Genomic DNA, 24,686 nt, shown 5'->3' with positions numbered 1-24,686 from the left:
GAGGAAGTAATATTGAACTCCCAAAAAAACTTCAACCTCGGTCACAACGTTACCATCGACGAGGCAATGGTTAAGTACCGAGGCTTTAGAGCCACAACCAGGAAGTTTTTATGCCGCTGAAACCAATTAGATCTGGGTTTAAACTGTACGCACTGGCTGATTCCATCACTGGCTATACGGCAAATTTCATTACCCACCCATTCAATGGTGGTAAGCCATCAACGATGAAGGACATTGCCATGACCGTCATGCGCCCTTTTCTGTTCCGCTTCCATCATCTCTTCACGGATAAATTATACACATCCGTGAATTTGGCTAACGATCTTCTGGCTAACGAAACATACCTGACAGGAACTGTAAAAAGTAATAGCTCAGGTCTGCCAGAAGATTTCAAAGCAGCTTCACCCAAGATCAAGCGGCTCGGTAAATGTGACCGTGGAACCTTTTACACACGTCAGCATTCACAGCTGACGTGTGCCTACTGGAAGGACTCCAGAAGCGTGGAGATTCTTAGCTCCGCCCACCAGGGCTACAGAAACAAGAAAGACGACCACGTCATACGAAAGGTCAAAGATGATGGAATGAGGGAGCGAGAAGAAAAGGAGATCAAGGCGCCAAAACAGGCCATTGACTACATCAAGTCCATGGCAGGTGTTGACCGCGCTGACCAACTCCGGAGCTATTATACCTGTGCCCGGAAGGCTAAGCTATGGTGGCGCCAGATCTTCTACTACTTGATAGATGTCTGCATGGTCAACGCCTGGATATGCTACAAGATGCACAATCCACCTAAACGTGGCAAGGCAGCAGCCACTGACGACAGCGGGGCTGTTGATGACATCAGTAAAAACCTGACACATTCAGAGTTTGTGATGAAAGTTGCGGAGCAACTCATAAGAGGTCATACTGACCGCACAGGTGGATTTGAACCACCACAGGCCAATCCTTTACCGCTTCCACAACATGCAGCTCCAGATTGCCGGTGGGTCAACTTGCAGAGAAAGCATGCAAGGCAGTGTAGCTGGTGCCGATCCAACGACTGGCGCAACATTTCTGGCAACATACCTACCACTCGCTATGGATGCAAGATTTGCAATCAAAATCTGTGCCAAACCTGCTTCTTGGACTATCACGGCCTTCGTTGATAGTGAGTTGCCTTCAGTATCAGTGTCAATACATGGGTTCTGGAAGTGGTGGTAAATGTTGGTCTATGATACATGGTGGTGGTGGTGGTGGTGGTGGTGCACATGTGTATAACCCTAACTGTAATTAACCCCAATCAGATTAACCCAAACCTAAATTAACCCTAATCCTAAAATGAATATAATTTTATATGCTTACACTGTGTTTCTACTCTCTTTTTACAGCTCAAGCCGCTACTGACGAGGACCAGTCTGAGACTGCTACATTCTACATCTGTAGCCGTTCCTTACTACTTTGAGGAACCCCTTTGAACCAGTCAGCCTGCTGCTTTCTGAATGATTTGCCCACAACGGATGGGCGAATCTTCAGCCTCACCAACTTTTTTTTTTTACTTGCTGCAAAACGTCTGCCTTGCAGCAAGATGCCCTTGCTGATCCAGCTTCTCTTCTTTTAAGGGCCTAGCCTAAACATTAAAAAAAAAAAAAAGGGAGGGGGAGGGGGGATGGGTGGGAAGGGAAAAAATTGCTTCTATTTGCTGAGACTAAACTTTGCACTGATCGTGAGAGATTTGCCCAGCTTTTCATCCTTTATGATGCATGTAGTATTGAAATATTTTCTGTGCTTTTCAGCTTAAAAACTTTGTGTGGGGAGTAGATTCCCTGGCTTCTCAGCCTTAACTCTTTTGAGCCATTTTTGTGATTTTTGAGACCAAAGATGTGATGTGTAAAATCTCTTTTGAGCCATTTTTGTGATTTTTGAGACCAAAGATATGATGATTTTACACATTTTTTTACTTCTTGCAGCAAAATGTCTACCTTGCAGCAAGATGCCCTTGCTGCTTCAGCTTAATCTTTTATGGGCCTACCCCCCCGCCTAAACATTTTGTGCAGTTTTGCCTGGCTTTACACTCTTACATTTGAGGCATTTTGTTCCGCATCTTTGGGCGGCTTCTCAGCCTTACACTCTTGGCGGGTGGGGTATTATATTATTCTTTTTAACTTTTTGCAGGATCTCAGCGGCTTTTCAGCTTATATCTTTTAATTGGGGAGCATTTTGTTACAAGTATGCCTGGCTAAGCTTTCAGCCTCATCTCTTTTGGGTTTCACAAAAATGTTTGGCAGCTTGGTAAAACTTTTTTGTTCATGGGGGGGGGGGGTCAAAAATGTTAGGCTATTTTGGTATAACTTTTTTTTTTGTGGGGGGGGAGGGGATTCCTATCTTTTCAAACTTTGTTGTACGGTATCTTACTGGCATTGATGATATGGGTTGATTCCCAACTATGTAAAATTTTGATTCTTTATGTTTCAGTTTGCATTGTAATATCTGAGCCAGAAATTTAAGCCTACAACTTTCCGTTATATTATGGTATAATGTTAACAAACTGTTATGCTAATCCAGGCCCTGACTTGTTAGTAAATGCTTATTATAAATATCCCTGCTAACTTCAACAAAATATATAGAAAATACAAGAACAAATGCTATCCAACAAAATCTAATCCAGTTATGACTGCTAAATCCAACAAAATATAACAAAACCTATCACACCTATGAGTGTTAAGTGCAATGTTGTTCAAATGCTAAATCCAACAATATCCAACCAAATTTATGACAGTATGAGAAAGCTTGTAGTCGCCTGCTCCGCAGCCGACTGATGATGATGATGATGATGACTGCTAAATCCAACAGAATCCATCTCTACAATACTCTGCCCAGACTGCTAAATCTAACAAATTCTAACAAATTCTATCTATGGTTGTAAAGTGCATACATGCTGTTTCCAACAAAATCCATCAGTTAACTTAGTAGAACCCTGCTCAATCCAACAAAATCCAACAAGACTTATTTATAGACCCCACAATGCTAAATCTAACAGAATCTAACAACATTTTACAGTGTTTTACATTTTGTTGGATTCTGTTGGATTGGGCAGGGTTAGGGTTAAAGGCCCATTCAGGGATTTGCTCATCCGGAGGAAAGTAAAAATCATTAAAATTCAGATTTTAGCAGGGTTCGGTTTTTGCCGGCAAAAACCTGTTTTTGCCGGCAAAGTGGCAAAAACCTGGCAAAAACTGTTTTTGCCAGTTTTTGCCTGGTTTAAACCGGCAAAAATGGCAAAAACTGGCAAAAACTCACATATAGTCACTCAAATATTAAAAAGTGACACAGAAAGCTCATAAACAGTAACACACAACGTTTAACGAATCATTCAACATATTTTTTGTCTCATATAAGTCCTTAAAATGAAAAAGTTTTGAATTTGATACATGCCACATTTCGGTTAACTGCACTTGAGCTATGAAAACGCATGCCTTTTAATTTCTTAATATATTGCTTATAATTACAAAATCTGGCCTTGTTACACTCGGGAACTTATTTTTGTAACTTAATTATTTGTTTTGAGATGAAAAAACTGAACTATAAATCACTTTTTTAGTTTTTGCCATTTTTGCCGGCAAAAACTGTTTTTGCCAAGTGGTTAAAACCGCGGTTAAAACCACGGTTTTTTCCACCTGTGGCAAAAACCTGCGAACCCTGGATTTTAGCACCTTTGTTAGTGTCATAGATGTGCTAAGATATAGCCTTACAATGGTGGTTGAGGCAATGAGACATTTTACATGAATTTGTAATAAATCTAAAGCAACTACTGGTACATCATGTTGTTTTTGAATGAGGCTTCAACTTTGTCAATATTGCTGTTTTCATCGTTTTTTGCCAAATTTTTCATAGCAAAAATATGTACATTTGTAATGATAATTTCAATGATGAATCCTTCACTCTTAGGCAATTTATAAACAACTTTTTATTTTTTTAAACACTTATGATGGGAAGGGATCACTGCTGGGCCTCGGAAGTTACAAGTGTTAAAATAAAATGGCTGTACAAAAATGTCATGTGTTGTACTCTCTATGAATGTACCACATCATCAACGCACGAAGTGAAGTCAAAATGAAGAAATCAAAAAAATTCAGTTGACCATCCCTTAAAATCTGGAAATGCCCCTTTTAAAGTTCAAAGTTAAATGATAGTTGGGGTACATTATTTTCAAACTTCTGGTTATTTAGAAAGAACTGGTTTGGGGTGTTGGTTTGTTCTTCAAAATCCCCCCCCCCCCAAATCTAGCAAAAGTATTGATTCCTCAGTGAACATTTTAATACAAATTTTTCCAGAAATTTTGAACAGAATTAAATCATCAAAATAACAAGTATATTTTGGGTCTCTTTCTTCATCAGATTTAGTAAATTTTATGGGGTTTGGTTTTAAAAACTAAGCTGCACATCCCAACCTAAACCAATGTCAAGAACACCCATGGGCCAGGGGGTGGTTTGAGGTGGCCTACATGTACATGTACAATGTATGTTGCCCACCTTGCCCGTGGCCCGTGAAAAAAATTAAAAAGGATCATATTTGGATGTCAATTTAAAAAGACCTAAGTTGCAATAAATAAATGTTAATAAATAAATTTTAATTTTAATTTCAATTTACCATAATTGAAATGATAATTAAATTTGAAATGTTGAATTCAATATAAAATGATTAATTAAACATGAAAAATAGTACTACAGTACTAGAATTATGTACCACGATACGTCAATACGAAAAGAATGTATAAATAAATTGAAATCAGAGTAAAAAAATATTGGAAATAATGAATAAATTAAAATGAATAAATTCTAATAAATTAAACTAGTGTACATTACAAGTATGTACATGTATGCCAGTATCAAAAGTAAAGAAATTAAAATGCATATAAAAATTATAAATGTCCAATTTGAAATGAATGATTAAATTGACATAAATAAAGAAACGCATCAATATAATTGAAATTATGTGATTAAAATTAATTTGTAATTTTGAAAAAAAACACCAAAAATAATAGCATTCATCATAGATTTTAAATCTATGCATTCATGTAGGCCTACATGTATTTTGAATTTGCCCAAAGCCATTTGACTCTATACTGCCAACCTGACCAGTATATCCAATAGTACATTCAGTGCAGGCCATCACATCGTGGCTTCAAATGACGAGTATGATGAGTCCTGCATTGTGTATGTAGATCACAATAGTTATGCCCAATGACTTTACACACATACATGTATAGTCTGGTTGACTTACAATGGTATTTAAATTTGAGGGAGGATTTGTGCAGTATTTATGATTTTAATTATTCTAGTGGATGGCTGTGTACACCAGCGATGACTCATCCAAGCCAGGCAGTGAAAGTATTTATAGACTAACTGACAATATCAGTGATGAATTGTGATGATAAATTCTAAATATGTACCACACATTTTTGCGCATGCATTTACTGTAGGGAGACTGGGGTAATTGTGGCCCCCATTTGCATTTTTAGTTACCATTGTAAACTGTATGAACTGAAAAAGTAAATTTTCCACATGAGTGGATAGAGGCAATATAATGGATACCTATATAGCCTACATATAATTTGAAAATATATTGCAATTTGCATAATAATTAACATTTATATATATGTTGAGTTTTAAGGGCCACATGTGCAATGTATTGTGGGTAGTTTTGGGACACTTTGCCCTCTGACCTATCAGGAAAATAGTTTTTTGTGGGTTTTTTTGTGCGTACAAAATATTATTTAAATATTTTTACTAGGATTGAAATTGTTTAAAAAACATGATTAGTTCATAAATTTATTATTTATTATTTAAAATATTGTTATGATAACATTATTACAATAATAAATGAACGAATAATAATTGCAGCAATTTCCATGATATGTCAGAGGTCAAAGTGTCCCAAAACTGCTCTATCAAAAACTGGAAGTTGCAATGCCGATTGGGCTTCTTCTTCCTTATAAGTGCCTCCCTCATATGTATGAGTATTGTCGCACTGCGTACAGACAAGCTGTACTTATTTTTTACTCTGGAACCTAGAGTAGATGAGTGTATTTTGAAGTACAGTCAACATGACCGGGATGATCACCTGCTCTTTTCGAATAGCCTGTGACGTTCTTTAACGTGCACACTACATTAATGTGAGAAAATATGCATGTACACTGGACCGACAGCTGAAAGTGCCCTCCGGAGCACTAAGCAAGTAGAGTGAAGTGTCTTGCTCAAGGACACAAAGAGCCGGACCTGGGATTCGAACCCTTGACCCTTGGGTCCACAGTCCTATGCCTTAACCGCTAGGCCACGCTCTCCTCTATGAGAGCTTGATTATTATCCTGTGCATTGGGGCAATTGTGACCCTTGAACAAGGGTCGCGCTGGTGCGCGTCTGCGCGTCAGGGACGCGTGGAACTGTTGTTGGGACGCAATAAAATTAACCTTAAGCTTACCTAATGCGTTAGACAAGAATATCTCAGACGCTCAGAAAATCAGGCATGTAAAACCTTATGGACAGGGCACAAAACAAATGCGATCATTTCAGACAGAATGTCAAAAATAAATGCTCCAAGAACTATATCAGATCGTTCACTCTGAATACCAATCTGTTGAAACATTGTGCAAGTCAAGGCTCTGCGAATGAAATAGTGTGACAATTGACTCCACTTGCGAAAGAATCTCTCCTTGTATAAACTGTCAGTGGGGATTTCCCCGATCATGCATTAATGTTTACTACTGATGATCGTTTTATCGGGAGTTTTATACCATAGTAAATCATCATTTAACTAATTTTCATGTCATGCTAAGTAAAAATGGAGTTTCCTCAACACAAAAAAGTCAACTTTGTATTCTTTATTGATGGCAAATACAACATGTAGGATAAAATTGCAGTAAATTAGCGGCACATGGTAAGCTTTGGGGTGTTGAATTCTGCACCTTTTTACATTAAAAATACACATTAACATAGTCACGTCGTGTGATCATAATTTTTCAGAACTTTGCCAGTTTTGAAGGGGTTGATTCAGGTTTAGGAGGTGAAAGGTCAGAATTAGGGTTAGGACTACGTTTTCAATAATTAAAGGTTGGCGTTCTGACTAAATAAAAAGCTCCACTAACAATAACATTTATACATGATGAACAAACAGGACTGGATTGTAAAAAAACAATCCCTAGTTTTGGGGTTTGCACTCCCATATTTTGGATTTTCTTGAAGTTCAGAGGTTGTGCAATTATGAGGGTAAAATTGGGGGGGGCAAGAATTTTTGGCAGCCGGGGTCAATTTTTGGCAAGTCAAAAAGGAGGGGGGGGGGGGGCAAGTGCAAGTGATTTTGAGCACACATTCATGGGGCATGTTCAAAACTAAACGCTCAAAACAAACTTGAGAAATAGTAGGCTTATGGAAACTTTTACATTTTCCTGCTTGCATTTAATACAATTTTTAGCAGGCGGGTGCAAGCAATATTTACCTTTTTTTATCTTTTTTGAAATTTTACCCCTGGGAGGCTCATAATTATTGCACGCTGTATTTTGTTGATGTAAAATGCATAATACAACCCCATGTCCAGTATATCGTAACCTCTAATATTAGTGGGTGATGTTTCCATAGTCGGACTCGGACCCCTTAAAATTCCCATTGGACCCCTTAAATTTGACTTTTGGAGGGCTGAATGAGTCCAACAAAAATCACACGGACCCCTTAAATTTTGAAGCCAGCGCTACCCCTGCCCTTGAACAAAATAAAGAATTTCAAGGGATATTGTGAATCCAGTTATTCCTGATATCAATTAAATATAAATGTGTTTTAATTGTCATTGCAATAATTTCAGGCCATTTGAACTTGTTAATCTCCCACCAAAAGGGCATTTTAAGGGCTCTATTATGAGCATTTGGATAGTATTTTTGTGGGACATGAGAGAGAGAGCACATCAAACATATCAAATTGCATTCTGAATACGAAGAATGTCCTGATATCAAATACATTTGTAATTTTGATTTTTTCAAATTTACGATTGTTTTAATTGATGGGTCCATATGACCCAGTGATATATTTCTATTTCTATCTAGGAAGGATTCTATTAACCTTTGGTGTGATATATTTGATAAATGGTATGCTGCTTTGTATGATTCCAAAGGTCACTGTGAAGTATTTATATTGACTTGGCACTATATATATACATAGTGTTTCCAAAACTTGTCATCGCCAAGGGGCGGTGATGGCTAAATGGAGAGCTCGGCTCAGTAATTAACTTTGTCATTTAGAGGGTATAGTTTATGTGCACAATGGGCAAGTTGATAATGGGTAAAGTCTAGTTTGAACATTAACCTGTTTACCAGTCCCAGTTTACAATCCCCACCATTGCAGCAGTGCCCCAGCCCCACATTTCCTGGGATCGGGGTCGGGACTGGGGAAGTACTGAATAGTTCATTATGCATAATATACAGGGTTCGAATTCGGCTGTATCGCATAGCAGTTTGCTCCACATTTTGAAGTAACTGCTACCCAATTTTGCATTTTTATAGCACTTTTTATAGTGCTTTAGTATGGAAGTATCCTGATTATGATGAATTTATAGCCAAAAACTGCTACACAAAATTTTTAAATGAATTCGAACCCTGATAATATACATGCCAGTGGGTACGGACTGTCGATGTCAGGATTTTATAAAAAGTGATTTATTGTTCAATCAATATTGATAAAAATCAATCAATCGATTTTCCTTCCAATTTTACTCATATCGTGTAGGCCTTTCATCCATAAATTTATTTTGACATATCCCATACCTACTTTGATATAAAATTGGATCGGTTGAGCCCATATTTATTGAGTCGAGCTATGAGTTTTAAAATATTGGACGAGACGTAGTCGAGTATAATATTTTACAACTCATAGCGAGACCAATAAATATTAGCGTAAAGCATCCATTTTATCATTATTATGTTTTGGATCCAATATTATCACAACTTGGATCCATCAAAACATAATAATGTATGTAATAGGATGCATCATGCCATTTGGACTCACAAATGCACCAGCCACCTTCCAGCGACTTATGGAGTGCTATGCCATTTGGACTCACAAGTGCGCCAGCCACCTTCTAGCAACTCATGGAGCTCAATTTAAGTCCTTTCCCCAATTTTTTTTTTCATTATTGGCAACTTGTATCAATTTTCTTCAGAAAGTGATATCGGCGTTGTTGATATTATTGGCTAGCCGATTTCTTGATTTTTATCGATATATATCGACAGTCCTTATGAGTGACTTTTGTGGCTGGGCTCACTTCGCTCCCATGTATTGCCTGCCTAACATTGGCCTTACTAGACATTTTCACAACTTGCTCTAAAATTTAATTCACTGGGGTCACTGCATCTTTTATGATATAGCGAGGGCCTCTGATCAAGAGCTTAGGGGTGGACATCATATCCTGCATTGGGATTTCCTTTATAATTATAAATTAACCCATACCAATACCATTCCTCTTGTGTGTCAGCTTTATTTGTCTCAATATTTGAGTGCAAACACTTTTAGGACATGATCTGGTTCAATCTGCCCGAAAGGAAATTTCAATCACCGTATAACTATATATGCATGCCACATGATGCCAGTACCTCTTTGATAATCTGGTGTATCTACAAATTGCTAAGTGACATTTATATGTAGTGGAAACACAATTGAAAGTAAAGATCATCAACTCTTCATTATTTCACAGGAGATAGACACTGATGACCCAATAGTCTCATCTGTAGTGGCTTAGTTCAGTAACCTTCACTCAACAGTTATAACTTACAATTTAAGTAACCTCATGTTGGGGAGGATGAGTTTTTACAAAACATTCAAAGGTCTCAAACAAGGCCAAAAAAATAAAATTGGGTTGCCTTGTGGTTTTTGGTTAGTCGCTAAAGGGCAACCCAACAGTTTATATTTTTTGGCTACAGTATGTCCTGTGATATTTGAATGTTTTATAAGATCTTAATAAGGGATGTGTTTGGAGGTACTAGGTGGAATGACCCAGCCCCTAGCCAGGATTTTTTTTGGGGGGGGGGGGCTGATTTTGAAAAAGTGGACTTTTTTCCAAGCGGGGGTCCGGGTGGGGGAGGATAATTTTGTGAAAAGTGGACTTTATTCCCCAAATTTGGAGCTTTTTGACAAAAAAAGCTTTAAAAATCATTACGCTTTTTGGACTTTTTGTATACTTTTGCAAATTTGGGGGGAATGCAAACAAGAAAGCTAGTTTTTCAAATAAAAAATTTTCACCTTGAACACAATATTACCGACATCCGCTGCAATAACCTGTGCAACATTCCTCCCTATGCGTAAAGATATTCCAAATATTCCGTAATAATATACGATAAATATGCGAAACTAAGCAGCACTGCTACAAGACAGTATGGTTACGTTTCCAAACATACGAACAAAATTACCATTTTTGTTCATATTTCATAGTGAATTGAATCTGACTTCGCAGAGCAAATGTTATTGAGCAGAGAAATGAAAATTTTGCGGCACCGAATTTCGCACTGCAAAAAAAACACCATTGGTGACGACACGACCTGAGACCAATACACCGTATTTAGTGTTACATACATGTACCAGTATGTATACTGGCAAAGGTGATATTTCATTTATGACCATTTTAATTCACAAAAGCTAGACCTGATTAATTTGCTTGAGTTCCAATTTTATTTTATTATCAACACATTCAAACTCCTCACCATAAAATAAGCAATGCATGGTGTTGAAAATATTTTGTTTTCTTACAGCGGTCACTCACTTCCCCTTCCTCCAAATGACTCATCTCTAACTGGTTTCCACCATCTTTCTTTTCTGAGGTCACCATGGCAACCAAATCAATTTGATCAAAGGATGACTACAACTACTCACTGTACTAGTGAGCCAGTGACCCCAGGCCACAAAAATGAGCATGGCTATACAGGGTGTCTCTAAAAAAACCCAAAACTGGTGGAAATGTTATGTTGTTAGTATGGTATTAAAATGATGCAAATCAAAGGAATCGAATGATGTGATTTATTGAGTAATATTTTAAAAGCAGTTACCACATATTTTTAATTGGCCCATCGGTTCTTGATTTAGAACAATTTGAAAATTACACCACATTTTTAATCCATTCCATGAATCATTGGTAGAAGTTGTGTTCACATTGTCAGATTGTACCTTGGGTGTAACTCAAAATGTGAACACAACTAGAGATGTGTATTGGACCATTTGTGCTTATAGCGCTTCATACATAACTCAATGTGACTGCTGCATTGAATCTGTGGAAAGGATTCAAAATGAAAATCATTGTAAAAATCTTATATTTCAAGAATGAGTAGTCAATTTTCAAATTGAAAAGTGTATGAAATGCTGTATTCAATCTTGTTTGATTCAGGAATTAAAATACAACAAATTCTGATGCTACAGTTCTTTCTGAGACACCCTGTATGGTATTATCTATAAATAGTGTGACAGTCTTTTAAATAAATTATAAGGCATTTGTGGTGTAGTTTTGTGGTTATTCATCATTTATACATGTATATGTACATGGGGATTGGGGAAGTCCATGCCAAAATTGGAAAATGATTTGACATGAGATTTCTAATAAGTTGGCGGACATTTGTGGGTTTACACAATACACATCATTGATACAGGCCCAACCGACCCAGATTTTGCATTTTGGTGATGATTTTTTTAACAGATTGGAAGTGGATTGATTTTCAAGCTCTCATTTTAAAGGTAGACACAATATTGTTGGTCAAAGCAGCCAAAATATCGATTTTCATTATCTAAATCAATATATTATTGAAAAATTATATTTTGATGTTTTGCAAAAGTTCATTCTACAAATCATATACTTTGAAAACTTGCTTGATTTATTGTGGTTAATGAGTTATGTACGTTTTACAAAAGTGTTGTTGTTTCAGCCCTTTTTGCAACATAACTCAGGAGGACCTAAAAAAGTATATCTGTGATATTTGAATTCTGCACGTATTCTTCTGCATGTTCGTTATAAAATGATCAATGCAATTTTTGCCCAAACTCACTACCATTCGCAAGATACTGTGAACTATCAAATTGCAACAGTTTAAAGTAGTTGCTAACCTTAATAGCCTCTTCAAGAGAAAAACTCTTAATCGACCAGCCGACTCTACTTGGTTTTTTTTGGGGGGGGGGGGGGACTAGTGAGCAATATCACTGTACAATGGCAAGAATCTAAAAATTTGGAATTTTGACATATTAATAGTGTATATGTACATATGTGCATGTGGGTCTATTTGTTAGACATGTACATGTGCATATTGCACAGTGGTGTAGATTTGCGATTATTCATCAGACATGTAGCGCATGGTGTGAAAAAAAACCAATTATATGATTGAATTATATTTGAGGTGTGCTGGGTCAAATATTACAGAACATACTCATACTAGTATGAAGCAATGTGGTTTGATTCCACATTATTGGTGAGAAATATTAAAATATGGCCTTAATCCAATAATTTAATAATGGCAATTGGCAAAAGTATTTCTGAAGAATTTCTCTTATTGTACAGTAATAATATGTAGTATATGGTCATTTTCACGGTAAAGGGTGTAACTTTTGATTTTTAGGGTCAAAATTTCAAACCACTTAAATATGTTTCTGTTTACTGTAATCATGCATAGAAGCAACTTAAATTCCAGTAAAATAGTGTTTCAAGGCTTAAACCTTTTGATTTCTGATAAAAATTTGACATTTCCATAACATTTTGGTTAAAATCTAAGAAAAAATGTATTTTACATAAGCTCAGAAAATTATGACATGAAAGCTGGAATACATGTGAAATCCCATTCCAAAGTAAGTCAACAGATATAAGTTAAATTTTATACCATGTTTTGCTATGTTTGTAATTGCAATTTTGAAAATTTTTAACATCAAGGGTCATTTGCAATGGAAATTTCCCAACCTTAAACATATTTTTTAAGTTTTAATTGGGTTCCTAAAATAATTTAAATGTCTAACTTCATGTACAATACTACTTGATGAAAGGAACCTCCCAGCCAAGTTTCGCAGAAATTGGTGTTATTTGTTAGAATTGGCAATTCAAGCGATTTGTGTTTCGGAGGCTTCAGTTAACAACACAGGTGATCATAAAAGTAAAATATTTGGCTAACTACTACAAGTTGACATGAAAAAATAGGTAAAAAATATCACAATTACCAATTTTCATGCTTTGCTTCTAAGTATTGAATTTCAGTTGTGACAAAAATTAAATTATCACAGCAAGTCATTTTTTTTTTTTGTTTCGAGGCTTCATGTTTACAATGGTTAAACATGGCAGAAGTAGTTTTTTGAAAACAACACTGTTGGGATCATATAAGCTGTTATTTTCTTGTGTGTATTGAATCAATGATTCTATGCGGCAGATATTGCAGATTTATAACATGATAATTTTTTCACCCATTTGTTAAGTATGGTGTTATTTGCATGTGAAGCCTCCGACACGGGCTTTCTTGGATATCAGTATATTTTTCAAGCATTAACCATAATATCAATTTTTTTTAAAATTTATGACATTCTGCACATATCATGCAACAATTACAATGCAGATATCAATATGGAACATACCAATTTAGTATGCATAGATGATAATTAAGTTTACTATTGTTTCGGAGGCTTCATTTGTTTCGGAGGCTTCAATTGTTAACGGAAAGTTTGTATTGGGTCCCATTTTCAAACGGTGATATATATCTCCATGATTTAAAAACAAGTGACTTGAGGATCTACTTTGCTACATTTTGATAAATAGATTGGATGAGCTCTTTTATTTATATTTGCCCAAGCTTGCTGAACAGTTTGTTTCGGAGGCTTCAAAAAGTTAACGGAAAATCGGCTCTTTGAAGTCAAGATTTTATAAAAATTTTAAAAGCTTGCAAATCAACTAATTTTTGTTACCCATTTCAAGTTAAGATATCAACTGTTATGAATCAAGAAGAAGTGAAGAAATAACCAAGAATTATGAACCAAAGCTATACCCACAAAGTTTGTTAACAATTGTTAACGGAAAATGAAGCCTCGAAGCGACAAATATCGAAGTCCGGTTCTCAAAAATACAGGGCTGTTCACAATTAAATCTAATGTGGCAGTGTTTACTGAACATATGACCGTACTTTCAGGATAAGAAAAATTATCCATGAACTAACTGAAGAAAACACAGGGTTTTACAAAAATGTTACTGTTTTTTACAGTTTTTCAAAATGGCAATATTAGGTACATTTAAGCCTGCTGAAACTGAACGCAGTAACTCCCGAAGATGATTATGCTACCCAAGGTAGCTGCTAACTAGATGACTTATGTGGCCAAAAATCATGGAATTCTGTGGCTTTATTAGAAAACTACGGATCAAAATGTTAAAAATCCAAAGTTACACCCTTTACCGTGAAAATGACCATATATCAAATGTTAATTTGAGCTTGACAGAGTCTTACAGAAGAAGTAAAATGGTTTTTAAAATCTGGGAAAATACCAATTTTTCATTGTTTTTGAAAAAAAAATTGTTGTCAAACATTGGTGTAGGGAAAGGGAAAAATTAGTGATGAATAAAAATGATAAATGAATGAACTTTTGTGATAAATTAAAGGTCACTGGTCAAATTCTTTCATATTCTAATTTCTAAACTTGCAGCACACTTACGATTTAAAAAACAATCTGTTTCCAAAAAAAAATGCTGTAGTATTAAGAGACAAAAACATGTAGGCCTACATGACGTATATAACAATGAATGCCCCATGGGATTAGGATATTATACAGAACATATTTCAGGTGGGGATTAGGCCTACCGCTGTTTAGATTTGTATGTACCATGGGGTGTTTTTTTTTGGGTGGGGGGGTGTTCCACCATCTAAACAAAAAATATATTGTATCTTGCTTGTTTAATTTTACTGAGGATTTTATTGGGTGTAATGAGAAAAATATAAGCTTTCTTCTGACATCAAAATCTCAGTTTGATGAGGAAATATGGAGATGAGAGGCTGTCAATCGGGTCACACATCTTCAATGAGAACGTTTGTGATTTAAAATCATAAGCCAGGGGTGGATTCAGGATTTCTAAAAAGAGGTGGTACAAAGAGGAGCCGAGTGACTGATATAATCCCAAAACAGGCTGAATTTACATGATTTACATGTAGCTGTTATAATAAAAAGAGGAGGCATATCGCCTCCCTCTGGATCCGCTCCTGTAGGCTTTCAAATGTTGTTGAAGGCCTACAGGTGTACTAATACTATGGATAAATTAATGAGATCTTTTGAGTAGAATATTTCCTGTTCAGCCTGGTTTGAGCAAATTTGGTTTTCTAGTGAGTGGTTGATATTGAGTGTGAACTTGATCACTGTAGTAAATTGTAAACTAAATCCAGTCACCTGTCAAGACTACTGTGGACCAGATGTTGCTATCCCATAGTGCATTGCAAGCTATTGCAGCCATCAACCACAATTTTATAGAAACCCTGCTATGAAACCTGGTACTACTAGTACTTGAGGTGATAGCATATTGTGTTATGGGTCAAGTTTATTACGCACAAGATATAATATTCTGCATGCATAAAACTTTTCAAGTTTTTTTAGTATCACTATAAACATCATCCAGATCAATTTATATATTCAGATAAGAAAAATCTTGATCATGTTGATCAAAATATCCTCCTAATGACCATTATCAATCCTATAGGCCTTACAATTGAATCACAGAAAATCTGTGGTTGAATGCAGAACAAGCCCGAGAACCCCGGGGGGGGGGGTACTCAAGTTTGGTTTTGGTAGGGACGTGCCGCTGAGAATTTGAAAGTGGACCCATAAATATACCAATTTTTCAAGAAATTTGGACCCATTGATATACCAAAAGTCAAAATTTTCGCCAAATTTAACCCAAATTGTCTTAATTTTTACAAATTTTCCCAAAATTTTGGGAAAATTTTGAAAATTTTGGCCAGATTAAGGAAAAATTGGGCTATTTTCCGAAAAATTGAGAAAATTTTGAAAAAGGACCCATTCATATACCAAAATAGGCTTTGAAAAAGGGGTCATTGATATACCAAAAGGCTGAAAATGCTACCCATATTTGCGGCACGTCCCCGTATGGTCATTTGTACTGAGTACCCCCCCGGGCCGAGAACAAGCCCAGTTCGCAAACTGCGACACCCCTTGAATAACGATCGTAGCGATCCTCAAGCGTAGTGAGCTATTGTTGGAAAATCATACAGGTATCACTCAAGAGTCCACAGAGCCTGCCCTAGTTGAATGTAGTGAAAAGGTGTTGAAATAGGCTCCTTTATCAATCATGCTGGGAAGAGATTGAATCCACCTATGATTGGGGACCTCCAGGCCAGCATACTTCCATAAATTGTTGCTATGACAATTTATTGTCAAATATGTTGGTCATGCTTGCATTAGGTTTATGATTACAAAGAAAATTTCCTTGAAAAGGAAACATGTACATGACGGGGATGTGACTACTTCTCTGGTTGGAACTGGCCTGGCCTGGAAAAAATATGTCTTATAAAAGCTGCCTTATTACATTTGTTAAATGTGGTATGATTGGTCATCCATGTTGTTTTTCGACAAAAATAACCCCCAAAATCAGTAAAAATGTATAACACTTTAAATTAGTGAAAAATATTTCATTTATATGTGTATGTGTAAAAGCTAATTTGGCCAAATGACTGACTTTAGCCCTTATTGAAGCCTTCCTCGACGGCACTTAATTTGGTTTAGAACCCTTAAAATGTTGTACCTTACTGACGCGAGTATAGTCCCACCCCGTTTTTTTAAAAGTTTTTTATTTTTTCGGTTTTGTAGTGTCCCTGGACCTAGACCTAAATGCTAGGATCATTCATGGTTGACCTAAAAAAAAATTGAATTTTGCACGATGTTTTGTGTTTTTTTAAAATATGAAAATTGATACTTTGTTTTCATGTCATACTCGATTAATAATATCAAAATGCATTGAATTTGAATGCATTTTGAAATCATTAATAGAGTATGACATGAAAACAAAGTATCAATTTTCATATTAAAAACACAAAACACCGTGCAAAATTCAATTTTTTTTTATTTCTTTATTTTTTTTAAATCAACCATGAATGATCCTAGCATTTAGGTCTAGGTCCAGGGAAACTTCAAAGTCGAAAATTTGGGGGTGGGACTTTACCCGAAGGTGGGACTATACTCGCGTCAGTACGGTATTTTGTCCGTGAAATAATGAACTTTTTCCAAAAACAGCCGGCACTAGGCTACATTCTGCAATAATTTTTCAAATTCTTTTTAAATCTCATTATTCTAATACCTAACTCTTGTTTTGGTCTTTTTCTTTTTACAGATCTCTCGAAAGCACAACGGACATTTTCAGATTCTCTCATCAATTTCAATTTTGAATGCATCGGTACTTCCCAAACAGATGATGAAGTCGATATTAGTAAGTATGGTACAATGTACCTAGTGTACATGTAGATGTAGAATGCAATACCTAATAACTAGTATTGAATATCAAATGTCACACACACACATACTCATTAGGATCTAAAACATTTCCATCTGTCAAGATACAATTTGAAGGTTTGAAAGAAAGGCCTTTATGCAATAGCTGCCCTATCTTATAGATAATGTGACTATTTCTGCATTCTATATTGTACACTTTTGACACCTAGCAGCTATTGCAGGTAACCTTTTCTTGCACTACACCCTTGAATTCTACAAACACAATATGCTATTACACATAGCATAGAATCATCTTTGAATGTTTTGGCTACAACATCATACTCCACAACATGAGGTCAAGTTATGAGCAACAAAAGTTACATTTGGTTATTGAACTATGCCTTTGGAAATGAGGTCATTTTGGCAAAAAGTGACCACCACACCTCCATACACCATGAATTAAATCAGCTAGCCTGCTATCCCTAAAATGAAAATTAAATTAACATTATTGTAAGGGCTCGGATAGGGACGTTTCACATTATTTTTTGTGGGACGTGAGAGAACATTAGACATCATTAGATCATAAATTGTCACGGTACAAATGAAATTTCTCAAAGTATGTCTGAAGTTTTGCTTTGTGTGTTGTTACCTATCCAAGCAATAGGCTTTCATTTGATGTGAGTACATGTTCTATAAAATGGGCAATTAATGATCTGGATTTTAGCGTAAAATGTAAAAATGGTAATTTTTGCGCTACATTTAGTTTTTTGCTTTTCATGCAACTAAAATAAAAATGTATAAATATTCCTTTTAAACAGGTCATAGTAAGGAAGCAGATAAGATATTGTACACTTCCCATAATGCATTTCTTCAATTTCGATTTACTGTATTGATTTGCTATCCAGTGCAACATGGGTTGGTAGATGGTGACGAAATGTACCTCATTGAACAGAGCACATCCAGATCTAGCAAAATATGTTTATTTCTTGACTATCGACCCATGTTTAGCAAGTCAATTCTCAACATGAAAACAAAGGGAATCTGTACCTAAAGTAATAGTGTCATTTGATGTAATGGGATGATGCATTGTCATGTTGCAAAGGATTCTGGGAAGGTTAAGAAATCTTCTCTGGTAAGGAAGCTTAGGCCATCTAATTTAATAGTTTGTCTCAAAGCCCCCCACCCCAACAGCATTAGTAAATTCACCCACTTTTTGCGTGTTATTCCTGCTGGCCTTGAGTAAATTTCATTTTTTCAAAAATCCACCACACAAAAATCTCACTTCTGACATCACATCTTCAGATATAAAAATAGCCTACATATGTAAGTACTAAATCTTGAACAATAAAATCCTTTGTCTTAAACACAGTGAAACTATGTGTGCATATTCCCTGACATATTCTTTTCAAAAAGCTTGTCCCACAGTTTGATAAAAAAATTAAAAGTAAAAAAAAAAAAAAAAAAAAACGCATTCCGCATTAGGTTTACAATTTGGGAAGGGCTTTGAGACAAACTTGTCAAATTAAGATGGCCTTAGAATCACATGAAACAGTTCAAAATGTGCAAAGCGCTGACAATTTAGTGCGCGAAAATGACCTCTTTTCCAGTTGTTGATATTTTGTATTGCATCTGTGATGTTAATTTCATGGCTAATGAATTGCTGACTTAATAGTTGCTCACACTATATGCTAAATAGTATCAACCCTAGTGGCACAATCCAATAACCCCTATGTAACAACCAAAAGTTCAACATTGACATTCACATGAAGTTGTGGAGTATGAGTTTTTTATACCCAGCATATTAAAAGGTCATAAATGTACAAAAAACATGAACATAAAGAACTGTGTCATCAGACTCGTCACAGTCACAGATCGACTGCTCAGTGCCAGAAGTGGGTAGTGCAATAGCTGCCATATCATAGCTGCCATGTGCAGATGAGTACAATATACTGTGTGTATTACTGTGTAAATTGCCAAATGTTCATAGGGCAGGTATTGCACTTACCCACTTCTGGCACTGAGCAGTGGAGATGAGTATATTTGAGATTGAAGTGTCATGGATCCCAGAGGAACACTTGCTCAGCATAATGACATTTTATTTTAAATGATACAGTTGTCTTTTTTTCCCTTGTCTTTTTTAAGGATGAAGATGTTATTTGAATATTTAACTTTTACGAAGCTCTAGAAGTTCTGAGAGAAAGACAGTTGTAGGAAACTGTGTGGAAGGGTTGATGTTTGACTTTGAGGGTGGTTGGGATGGGAGTAGTGACAGTGACATGAAATTTCATTGATTTGAGATGCATATTGACCCGTCAAGAGGTATATGCACTAAATGTTATCAAGATTCGGTTTTATTTTGTGGATTTAGCTACTGTTTTTTTTTCCTGATTGTTGCATACCAATTTCTTGGATGTTGTTAGTTTAGGCCAGCAAACTCTGGTGGCTATTAATGTCATCAAACACTTAATTGTAACCCAAAATAGAGTGATTAGTGCAGGCTATCAAATGAAGTATCAATTTCCTATATAACCCATCTTGTCCTGTTATTACCTACTAATAGCTGCCAAGTCATTGCGTTGCGTTGATATGGCAATTGCTTGAAGCTGTCAGGAAAATAAGTCGGTAAAAGTTGACATTTTTGTACTGCATTTATTTTTGCGTTCCAAGCTGCTACCGCAAAAATAACAATGTGCGAATATATTCCTTTTGTAAATATGTGACCCATCACATCGAAACACGGCAGTTGTCGTCAAAAATGAACTTGCAGGTTTCTTTACCAGACTAAAGGACTGCTTTTAAGGCCAGAGTAATGGAAGACACATTCATCCACGCCGAATTTGAGATTTTTGATATTTATCAACACTAAGACGTATTCTTTCACTTGAAACTGATAAAATACAGCTTGCTAATATTTACTCGTATTTTTGCTTGATTTATTTCACTCTTTTCAACTCTAAAAAGTCACATGGCTCAAGACAGCTTTAGTAAATTGGCGGGAAATAATGAGTCAGAAATGCGCTGAATGCGAAAATATTGTGATTACGCTGCGATTCGCGTCGGCGTGACGCTGGGCGCAACTCTGTGCGTATGTCCAACGCAGTCCAGGCGCATTCGGTATGCTGTTAACGCCAGCAAATGTGGTGTAAACAAAACAAAAATTTGCAGTCAAAATGCCACTTAGATTTTTTAATTATTTTGAATTTTGGCGCACTGAAAGCAGACATTATAGATTCATTGGTGCAAAAAGATGCATATTTAGACCATGCACCAGATACAGCTTTTACAAGCGTGAAAGTCTTACCGTTTTAAAATATAAGGACGTTTTGTGCATAATTTTGACATTTTTTACTAAAACGTCGATTTCTCAGAGTTCACTTTTGACAATATTGCACGATTTTTGTGACAAGATAAAAAAAAAAATATGCAAGCAAAAGGTAAACTTTTTGCACTATCGTTTAGAGTACATCAAAGTCTAGGGAAGGTTTTCTCATTTTTTCAAAATATTTGTTTTAAACAAAAATATACACCATTACGTGCAATTTTTAGCTTAATAGAGTGACAAAATTGTTTTTTTCACATGTTTTTTTCAATATTTCGAAAAAATAAGAAAAATTAAAAAAAAAAAAAACCTTCCCTAAGTTCATATCTTTTCTTCATGAAAAGCTTAACTGCATTTATTTTACTCGAACGGATTTTTTTCTAAGTTGTCACAACAAAATTGGGGTAAAAAAGTGAATTTTTGTGATTTTTTCAAAAACTCGAGAGTTTTGAACAAATCTGACGTCACCATGAGATTCCTTGGCTCATTTCCTTTCCAAATATGTATAGTTTTATATAATTTGGACATACAATTAAGAAATAATGATGCTCGAAAAGGTCCATGTTCTCTCCCATTACTCTGCCCTTAAGCTTTAAAATGACACCTCTTCCATTGATGTCGTATGTAGAATGGTGATTTTATGTCACAAATAGAATTCACAAAATCCTTATTATTTTCTTTATTTTTCGGGACACATTTTCTTTATTATCTTTAAATGTGGGTTTCCGACAACTGCCGTGTTTCGATGTGATGGGTCACATATAAGGAAAATAGAATCGCAAATTTATGAACTAGGGAATTAGTTCAATATTGGCAGAGCCCGAAAAATTAATTGGGCGTAAAATTTCCACTTTTAGAGTACTACAAAATAGATATTCATTATTTTAAAAATAAAATAAATAAATGTAGATATTTATATAGCGCTTTATGCCGTAAACAGCCTCAAAGCGCTTTTACATTTATTCCACCGTCATTAGAATATGTCGGAACCATGTTTGCAGCCTACAATTGGCGCAGGGTTCATCAGTACAACGACTGTGACAACCCTTAACAGCTTCCCATTGCACCTGGGTGGGGCGAGGCAAAGCGCCGTGCCCAAGGGCGCAACACGGTGGTGGGACGGGGACTCGAACCCATGCACATCAAGTAAGCTCTCAGATTATGAGTCCAAGGTGCCCACCGTTTAGGCAACAAAACAAATCCTATTTTCCTGCCCGACCTACCAGATTTTGCATTTGAGGACTTATAGATTTTGTGATGTTATATGTTTTTGTAGAGACATTACTGATAACACACTGTTTGAATTTGAACCCGAAAATGAATTTATTTCACAATTTTCGGGCCGATTTTTAAGCTTTTTACAATTTTACAAATTTGCCCCTTTTTAAAAATTTCATAACCCGGAGCATTTATTAGGAACAGTTACAGTATTTATCTACATGCCTTCTCTATGTACAAATGTACCAAATATTTGAATTGATGTTGATTTTTGTCCAATTAATTTGCAGGCCAATCTCTCAAGGAGTTTGGTAGACTCATCGCAAATATTGAAGATGAGAGAGATCGTATGGTAAGTAGTTGTTTCTATTATCCCCAAAGAGATTATTCCCTAAGAGTACCAACTCAAAATTGCCCTGTGTGTAATGCTGTGGTAAATCCACCATAGAGATTAGACCCAAAGAGTACTGACTCAAAATTGCCCTGTGTGTAATGCAATGGTAAATCCACCATAGAGATTAGACCCAAAGAGTACTGACTCAAAATTGCCCTGTGTGTAACGCTATGGTAAATCCACCATAGCGATTAGAACCAAAGAGTACTGACTCAAAATTGCCCTGTGTGTAATACTGTGGTAAATCCACCATAGAGATTAGACCCAAAGAGTACTGACTCAAAATTGCAATGTGTGCAATGCTATGGTAAATCCACCATGGAGATTAGACCCAAAGAGTACTGACTCAAAATTGCAATGTGTGCAATGCTATGGTAAATCCACCATAGAGATTAGACCCAAAGAGTACTGACTCAAAATTGCCCTGTGTGTAATGCTGTGGTAAATCCACCATAGAGATTAGACCCAAAGAGTACTGACTCAAAATTGCCCTGTGTGTAACGCTATGGTAAATCCACCATAGAGATTAGACCCAAAGAGTACCAACTCAAAATTGCCATGTGTGTAATGCTATGGTAAATCCACCATAGAGATTAGACCCAAAGAGTACTGACTCAAAATTGCAATGTGTGGAATGCTATGGTAAATCCACCATAGAGATTAGAACCAAAGAGTACCGACTCCAAATTGCCCTGTGTGTAATGCTGTGGTAAATCCACCATAGAGATTAGACCCAAAGAGTACTGACTCAAAATTGCAATGTGTGCAATGCTATGGTAAATCCACCGTAGAGATTATACCCAGTACCAACTCAAAATCACTGTAATGTTATGGGAAATCTACCATAGAGATTAGACTAGGGCTGCTAAGAATACGCAATTGCGATATTTGCGCCGCAATTTGCGTATTTTGGCTCCAATTGCGTTTTTTGACATTTTTGAAAAAATCTATAAAAAAAATAAAAAAGTTTTTTTTTTTTTTTGCGATTTTTAATTTTTTTTTTTCAGGATTTGGAAAGTCCCTGGACCTAACATCAAGTGCTACCATCATTAAAAAAATTTTAAAAAAAAAAATTGGAAAAAAGATACAAAAAAAATTACAAGTTTGTATCCAAATGGGACCAATTTGTAACTTGTGTTCACTTCAAAATCTATCTAAGATATAGACTTGTGTACAAAACCAATTGATGCATTTTTATATCTTCAATAGACTACATTTTGTATGCAGTGAACACAAGTTACAAATCAGTCCCATTTGGATACAAACTTGTAATTTTTTTGTATCTTTTTCCAATTTTTAAAAATCAACCACAAATGATTGCAGTACCTCACTCTAGGTGAAGGGACTCTCTAAATCCGCAAAATTTTTTTTTTTAAGCGCAATTTTTTATTTTTTTATTTTTTATTTTCTTAATTTTTTTATTTTTTAATTTTCTTAATTTTTTTTTTTTTAATAATTTTTTTTAATGATGGTAGCACTTGATGTTAGGCCCAGGGACTCTCCAAATCCGTGAAAAAAAAATTAAAAATTGCAACAAAAAAAATATTTTTTTAGTTTTTTGTGTTTTTGGCGGGAAATCGCGGATTTTTGCGATTTTTTGGAAAATCGGGGTGCGTTTTTTGGCCTCAAATCGCGTAATCTTAGCAGGCCTAGATTAGACCCAAAGAGTATCAACTCAACCCTGTATAATGAATGCTATGGTAAATCTTCCATATTGGCTTGTCACTCATGGAGGGCTAATAGTGTCCCATGGGCATTTATCAGCAAAAATACTATTTAAAGTAGGAAATACATTTTATTGATCAACATGACACCATGTTTTGCCATGGCACACTAGTCCATCCCCATACGTCACTAAATTGCTGCATCTTAGAGTAAGATGGCCGGACACATGCATACTGTGGCACAGTACCATGATGGTAAAAACTAGGCCTATATCACATGGAGAGACTGATGGTAACAATGATAAATGACAATCAAGCAATAAACTGTCTGGAATATATTGTAATGTGTATGAGTGATATAATAATTGAAAAAGGCAAACATTTAAAACACCAGCAGAATTGTATAATTAAAAGTAAGATGTCACATTGCACTAATAGCAGCTGTTAATGCCTTGCATAGTTCAGACATAAAAAATAGACTGTACACATTCAATAATTATGTCTTTGCATTTTTTATTTTCCAATCCACGCAGCTGGAGCATGCCAAAGATCAATTAATCTCACCCCTAGAGAACTTCAGAAAAACACAGATAGGAGGTGCAAAGGTAGGTGTAATGAGTTTTCAATCGGTTTCACATAATGAA

General features: G+C 35.8%; 1 protein-coding gene across 10 annotated transcripts in view; it reads left to right on the top strand.

Annotated features, from left to right (window-relative positions):
- The window catches only part of LOC140160672 (rho GTPase-activating protein 26-like), a 136,717-nt gene that overhangs the window by 11,505 nt on the left and 100,526 nt on the right, over positions 1-24,686 (top strand). For all 10 annotated transcript variants that reach the window (XM_072183949.1, XM_072183946.1, XM_072183948.1 and 7 more), the window contains exons 2-4: positions 17,350-17,445; positions 22,275-22,336; positions 24,576-24,647. In XM_072183949.1, the coding sequence (XP_072040050.1) occupies positions 17,350-17,445; positions 22,275-22,336; positions 24,576-24,647 (230 nt within the window). The remainder of the gene's footprint in view (positions 1-17,349; positions 17,446-22,274; positions 22,337-24,575; positions 24,648-24,686) is intronic.

Source organism: Amphiura filiformis, chromosome 9, assembly GCF_039555335.1.
Source record: "Amphiura filiformis chromosome 9, Afil_fr2py, whole genome shotgun sequence".
Taxonomy (NCBI): Eukaryota; Metazoa; Echinodermata; class Ophiuroidea; order Amphilepidida; family Amphiuridae; genus Amphiura; species Amphiura filiformis.
Note: the sequence above shows the minus strand (reverse complement) of the source record. Positions and strands in the feature narration are given on the sequence as shown.